Source organism: Mytilus edulis, chromosome 5, assembly GCF_963676685.1.
Source record: "Mytilus edulis chromosome 5, xbMytEdul2.2, whole genome shotgun sequence".
In the NCBI taxonomy this organism is placed as follows: domain Eukaryota; kingdom Metazoa; phylum Mollusca; class Bivalvia; order Mytilida; family Mytilidae; genus Mytilus; species Mytilus edulis.
The window spans coordinates 28,384,420-28,392,372 of NC_092348.1; the positions used below are offsets into that span (position 1 = coordinate 28,384,420).

At 32.6% G+C, this 7,953-nt stretch overlaps 1 protein-coding gene across 1 annotated transcript; it reads left to right on the top strand.

The window, feature by feature from the left end:
- The first annotated feature begins 533 nt into the window (after positions 1 to 533).
- LOC139525026 (uncharacterized) lies at positions 534 to 1,448 on the top strand. Its single transcript, XM_071320202.1, has one exon. It carries the CDS (start codon positions 534 to 536, stop codon positions 1,446 to 1,448), a length of 915 nt encoding a protein of 304 aa, XP_071176303.1.
- Positions 1,449 to 7,953: the final 6,505 nt, after the last annotated feature.

Consider the following 7,953-nt stretch of genomic DNA (forward strand, 5'->3'; position numbering starts at 1 on the left):
ATAAAATTATTTACGAAGATGAAGATTTAACTCTAGGGAATTGAAAACCAAATGTTCAAAGAGTTGTGCCAAATCTGGCAAAGTCAATCTTAGTCAAAGGGTACAAAGACTATCGGGTGAATACAGCGTGTGGTTTATCGACCTTAAGTATATCGTAAATGAGAGTATAAATCATCTTCCATGTCAGCAAAGGACCATTCACACTTTGCTTGTTTATTGCCCGGATGTACTAGCAGGCAGTCATGCTTTTTTTGCTCCTGCAAAAACTCAAATTATCAGGATCTAGGCTAGCATGTAAACTTACCAAATGGACTGAAGTCACAGATTCCAAGGATTTTATTTGAACGGTAAAATTTATATCTCTACAACTTTACAGATTTCTCAACATTCATGAAGAATATTTTTATCACTACAAGAGCATTGCTTACGTTGCTAACGTCGTCGGGTTGTTAGTGGCGATTGATTGTTCTCCATTGTTCTTTCAGCATTCAATTGCAAAAACTATATTTTTATTATATGTATTTTGAATCATAATGTCGGACTACAAAGAATTCGATACCAAAACTATCTCTATATTGAACTCTGTACTTGCTGTCGTGGCAGACCTCCAGACACAATGCGGAAAGCTTGAGCGCGAAGTTACTAGGATATCGCAACTTGAGCGGAAATTAGATCTAATGGTAACACGAATAGAAAACGTAGAACAGAAGTGCGAAATTGTGTTTAACCGAAATAAAATGATCGAAGAAAAGGGAGAACAAATGGGTACGGTTGTGCATAAAATTATAGATCGCTGCAAAGAAAATATGTCTAAAATATCATTGTTAGAGGAAGCAGAAAATGGTAAAGAAAACACATTCGATATGAAATGCGTCAATGAGCGATTGATAAATATTGAAAGCGATGTCGATGAGTTACAATGGAGATCAATGACTAACAATATCATAATATCCGGAATAAAACAGGAGCCAAATGAGGATACCGAAAACATTGTAAGAGATTTTATCCGCAAAAATCTGGGAATAGGGGAAAATGTCAAGTTCGTTTCTGTACATCGTTTTGGAAAACAAAGACAAAATATTAAAAGAATAATGACTAAATTTGTATCTTTGAAAGATAAACAATTAGTTATGAGGAACTGTCACAAATTAAAGGGGACACTTATTTCTGTCAGAGAACAATTTCCGGTAAAAATCGAAAAGAAGAGGAAAAAACTATATCCTATATTAAAGCAGGCAAAGAAAGACCGAAAGAAAGCTATATTGATAAGAGATAAGCTGTTCATAGAAGGGGAATTATACGAACCAAGCGATGACAGTGAACCAATACACACGGATAACAAAGAAACGAAGAACAGAAACACTCAAAATATCGATGCAGATAAAAGTCCATTCATTAATTCAACGCAACCTAGTGATTTCTACCCATGGAATCGTCCGATACTATAACAACGGAAAAATCAGAAGCGGAACAGAATTGATTCTGACGAACCTTATTCGTAAAGCCTGGCCAATATTAAATCAATCCGAAGTGCATGAACTCTATTAATAATCTATCTTAAAAATTTAACTCTACGCTAGTACTATCCTGAACTTACTTCACAAAAAATGAAAACCTCTTTTTCGATAAAAGGGTTGCGTTATTTTTTATTTGTAACATTTATTGACCAACGTATTATTTTGTATACTACATTTTGTTGCTCTTGTTGCACACAATGTGCCTGAGTGTATTAATAAACTTGTCTTGTCATTTTCGCTTGTGATTACCTTGTAGGAGAAACGTGAACCAGTGAGATATCGACTAGGCGGTTGAAAAACTTATTAAAGATGTCAATAATTTGATGTGCATTACTTATAGATTATCGATGATCATCTCAACGAGATTGATTTCCCCGCTTGAGCTGGTACAAAATAAATAAATATATGTTATCCAAGATTATATATTGAAGTAATATTTTATAGATGGATTGTCATTAAATGTGTCTCGTAAAAGAGCGGTTATAGAAAATTACTTTTTTTTAATTATGATATCTTTCATTTTGTTTTATTTTGTTTTATTTGAATATTGTTAACAAAAAAAAACCTCCTTAATTTTAAACTTCATGAAGCAATTGATGGTTATACATATACCTTTCATGAAAAATGTTTTTTTTTATAGCCAGAAAAGCTTACAATTACATAGTAGAGGAATCTTTGGAAATGACATAATTAGATTGATACATTATCTATGGACAGTTTGTAACAGTGACAAATTGTCAAGGACAGAATTTCACAGTGAATTGTTGACATGGACATTATTTTATATGATAGTATTGTCCAGAAGGAGATGACAACATTTCATGAACAAGGACAATATTTTAAACGATATTTTGTACGCAGACAACATTTCAAGGGGGTCAATATTTTATATGACATATACGAATTTCGTAATTTTATTGTTGTACAAATACAAAAGCTTAAAAATGAAGCAATACTATTCAAATACATCGTTAGTGCTGTGAGTTTTAATATATCTTGTATAAAACAAAAAACAACGTAAAACTGTAAGTGAATTAAGGTAGATCATAAGTATAAAATTGAGAATGGAAATGGGGAATGTGCCAAAGAGACAACAACCCGACCATAGAAAAAACAACAGCAGAAGGTCACTAACAGGTCTTCAATGTAGCGAGAAATTCCCGCACCCGGAGGCGTCCTTCAGCTGGCCCCTAAACAAATATATACTAGTTCAGTGATAATGAACGCCATACTAATTTCCAAATTGTACACAAGAAACTAAAATTAAAATAATACAAGACTAACAAAGACCAGAGGCTCCTGACTTGGGAAAAAATTGATACGATATTCCCGTGCTTGCATTTCCTATCATGATTTTCTTGATAGAGGTTTGCTGCTCACAAGGAAGCTATTAAACCAAGAGTTCCAAATGGTGAAGTTGAAATCATCCCTTCGTAAATTTTACGGACGCCATCACGAGTTGGTTGACCGTTATGGAATAATCGTTTCACAAATGATATCGGATATGTTCCTTACGTCGTAACTACAATCCCCTTCCCTTTCATGAATATGACCTACCGAATTAGACTATTTACCGGATTTGTAATCACATAAGCAACACGACGGGTGCCACATGTGGAGCAGGATCTGCTTACCCTTCCGGAGCACCTGAGATCACCCCTAGATTTTGGTGGGGTTCGTGTTGTTTATTCTTTAGTTTTCTATGTTGTGTCGTGTGTACTATTGTTTTTCTGTTTGTCTTTTTCATTTTTAGCCATGGCGTTGTCAGTTTGTTTTGGATTTATGAGTTTGACTGTCCCTTTGGTATCTTTCGTCCCTCTTTTGGGACAGGCGCAAAAATGTATATATTTTTTCAGACAGAATTTTCTTATTATTTGCTAAAATGAAGATTTTACTATGCTCTTTTCAAAAGTTTAATAAAAAGTATGGGTCTCCGTGCTATTTTTCAAGCTATGAGTCGTTGAAAATTGCCAAAATTTTGTTAGTTTGATTATGAAAAAACACATTAGTGTGCAAAAAAAAATTCTATGAGATAGAATTTTGAAAAAAATTGTGAGGAGATAGGTTTCATAATATGTTTAAAGAAAATAAAAAGAAAACATGGTGTCACCTTAGTGTGCATAAAAAAATTCTATGAGATAGAATTTTGAAAAAAATTGTGAAGAGATAGGTTTCATAATATGTTTAAAGAAAATAAAAAGAAAACATGGTGTCACCGAACTTGTTTTCTTGCTACAAGTAAAAAAATAAAAAAAATGTCCCTATTAGTCCAGTATAAATATTGTACTAAAAGAGTTATCTACCCTTAAATGGCTCATTTGAAAAAAATTATTCTAAAACCACAAAAATTGATATTTGTTAAAATATTTTGTATCATACAATTAATTAACAGGTTTTCTTTATATAGAAAAATCAGTCTAACCATTGAATTGCAAATCTGTCTCCAAATTTGCAGATTTAGGCAAATAACTAGACCGATTTTGTACTGTAATTGTAGAATTCAAGATGGCGGTATACCATTAATCTACCTAAAGTATCTCGCGTACTTTATGACAATTTTTAAAAATTTTAGCCAAAAATAATATCGATTTTCACAGTTTTTTAAGGACTGCCAGAATTCTGTAATTTAAGATGTTATTCATGCGTGTGCTACTATTAAGCTAATGAATACATACTCAGTCTATGTAACGATGAAAAAACAATATCCTGTACATTAGAATTTGTTAATAATTTGCCCAAAAAATAACCCTATGTTATGTAAAATTTCCTCTACAGATTTTTTTAAAACAAATTATGATTATGCAGACAGAACAATCACAGTGTTTGTTTTAATCAGGTTGTTTAAATTTCAATATTTATGTTTTCCATTCAGTTGCATTTAAAGAAGCATTAACAATAAAACGCCACAAACATCAATCAAAGTGAACTACCAAAGAGAAATAAGTTTTCTATTGCATTTTGATTTGATGCATGAACAAACTTTGAAATCATAATTGAAATATAAGTTTTTTTCTCCAAAAATTTCTGTCTGTCAATCATAAAAACTGCGAGTCTTAAAAAAATCTGATATTTATAAATCATTTATGCTTTTTATATAATTAAAAGTATAGTTTATTTCATACCACTTAACACCGTTCATACCGCGCTTTTAATGTTTTGATTGATTGTATAACACTACTTTTCACTAACCTGAGTTGATGATCCTGCTCCTGTGTGAACTTGTCACGGAAAGGGAAGAACAGTCTGTTTTATAGTCATGTAAAAGGTTAATATAATCAGATTGAGCAACATATTGCGAAAGCCACGTTTATATCTTAAATGCTTTGTTTGCAGATTTTGTGATTTAGTAGGCGGTTAGTAAATAATATTTATGATTTATTGAGCATATTAATCTTTGTATTGCTTATTATCCTATTTTGTGCATTTTTCCTTTGATCTTTTTTGTGATATTTTTCATATCGTACTACTCGCTTGAGATGAAAAATTGTCGCTAGAAACTAAGCAGGCACGTGGCGTTGCTAACGAAATTGACATGAAGTTGACAACGTCGTCAAAGGTAAAATAGCGATAAACAGATTACCATTGGTCATCTCAACTCGATTGCCTTTCTCGTTGTCGCCGTCCCGTCTCAAGCGAGGAAATTAATCTCGTTGAGATGATCAACGATAATCTACAATTACATTTGGATATGACTATATTCGATCGTTTGTGAATGTATATGTCTGGTCTTCCACTTTCGTGAGTGTTCAATATTTTCTATTATCACTGATATCTTCCTTTCAGAAGTTGGCCACTCGCATCATGTTGTGAATCCCATCTGATAGGAATAGTAAATCTGACACGATTATCGTATATATATATTTACTATATTGTGTCATTATACTCATGAGAATATTCTATTAGATATAATAATTGTTTCTAAGTAAAAGCAACAGTAGTTTACCGCAATTCGAAGTCATAAATCGATTCGGAGAAAACAAATCCAGGTAACAAACTAAAACTGAGGTAAACACATCAACTATAAGAGGAAAACAACGAAACAAGAGAAACACTGAAGTGCAACAAAATACCAAACCGACAACGCAACACACACAGAAACAAACTATAAGATAACAACTGCCATTTTCCGGACTTGGTACAGGACTTTTTGATAAAAAAAATAATGGTGGGGTGAACCTGTTTATGCGGCTATCTACATTGAAAAGAGGTATATATAGAGGGAGGGTTGAGATCTCCAAAATGTTTAACCTCGCCAAATTGTTGCACCTGTAACAAAAAATCAATTTTAGTTTCTTATATATATAACTTGGAATTTAGTATGACGTCCATTATCACTGAACTAGTATATAGTTATCAAATGTACCAGGATTATAATTTAGTACGCCAGACGTGCGTTTCGTCTACATAAGACTCATCAGTGACGCTCATATCAAAATATTTATAAAGCCAAACAAGTACAAAGTTGAAGAGCATTGAGGATCAAAAATTCCAAAAAGTTGTGCCAAATACGGCTAAGGTAATCTATGCCTGGGATAAGAAAATCCTTAATTTTCGGTAAAATTCAAAGTTTTGTAACAGGAAATTTATTAAAATTACCATATTATTGATATTCATGTCAACACCGAAGTGTTGACTACTGGGCTGGTGATACCCTCGGGGACGAAACGTCCACCAGCAGTGGCATCGACCCAGTGGTGTAAATAGTTATCAAATGTACCAGGATACATTTTTGTTTCGGGGCCAGCTGAAGTACGCATGCAGGTGTGGGAATTTCTCGCTGCATTGAAGACCCATTGGTGGACTTCGGCTGTTATCTGCTCTTTGGTCGGGTTTTCTCTTTGACACATTGCCGATTTTCATTCGCAATTTTTTATAATATACATCTAATCATGTATTGCCGTTATATATGACTTCAAATGTGCATATCGTTTGATGTCTATGCCATAATTTTTGGGTTTCTTTTTTGTTGGTTTTGTTTTTATATAAAATGTGTTGCTATATACTCGAAATTTGGACAAAGGTATATTAACATGGATTATCTAATCACTTGGAAACCTGAACTGATAAACGGCACTTACTAACGTTGAGATTATTTTATAACCATACCTGTTTTATTTGGTTATAATTTTGTATTTAGATTTCATGAATCTTATTATACTATTGAATATGTGTCATCAAGGAAAATATAGATTTGATATACACTACTACCTAATATTTGAATCAGGAGAGTCTTAGAAGGATTTTGAAAAGTTTAAGATACCCCTAGACTAGTTTGGTTCTAACATGTTAAAGTATAGCCAAAAAAATATTTCGTTAGAATTCGTCCTATGTTTTGGCCTAAAGAGAGCACACTTTATATTAATTACCATGGGTACTGTTGACATATTTCAGATACATACTGCAAATAACAATACTTTAACAAACAAAAATACCCTATTGAGGCAACTAACCCGCAAAAAGCAGCTGCCCAAGATTTAAAGTTTTAAAATCACCAGTAAATACTTTTAAATGTCAAGGATTTAATCTGAATTTTGCAACGCAATTAAAATAAGAAATTATATATACCGCTGTGATTGTTTTGATGATCATATGTTCTGTAACACATTTGTGAATAATAACGTTGATTATCAGTTTTATATCTAGCTATTTGAATGTTTGCCAATGCATGTCCTTGTGATGATGACTAATTGACATAGTTTGTCTGTGTTGACTAAATTATTCATTTCAGTTTTAATATAGCCAACATGAACCACCTGATGCTATCTGTGTATTGGGCTTCCACCCTACACCACAATCTTGAACGTGAACTTTATCTTCAATCATACATGCCCAACATGATACAGCATGAAATTATTCTCAGATTTGTCCATAGGCATGACACTTAGATTTAAAATTACTTCATATATTTTTAATGTTTGAATATGTATATTCTTTAATTACCAGACTGTCAGCAATCCCTTAAAAATTAATGTTTCTGTTTGAATTGATCTAGAAGAAAATGAGTAAGCTTCTTCATGTCTTATCATTCTACAAATATCCACAATATATTTTTGAGGGCTTTCTACTTTTCCGTGGATAAACCTGACGATTTTGTTCTGATTATTAGGTCTTTCCACTTTTCGTGGAAAGACCTTTTGCTTTTGTTCTGATTATATTTTTCTCTACCGTCTGAGATGCTTTTTTTGTTTTAATACATATGGAAAGGATAGTTGGTCAGTGATGTCGTACAGTGGTGGGTTTTAAAACTCACCGTGTTTTACCGAACCCTTATTCTTATAGGAGTTATCTCGCTGCATCCCCTTTTTCTTGTTATCTTTATTTTTCTGAAAGCGTAAAAGATATTGATAAAAAAAAAACACCAAAGTGTTCGTCTTCTCTCAAGGATAATAAATAATAAATTAATATATCATCAGTAATATCTTTTGATATAAAATCC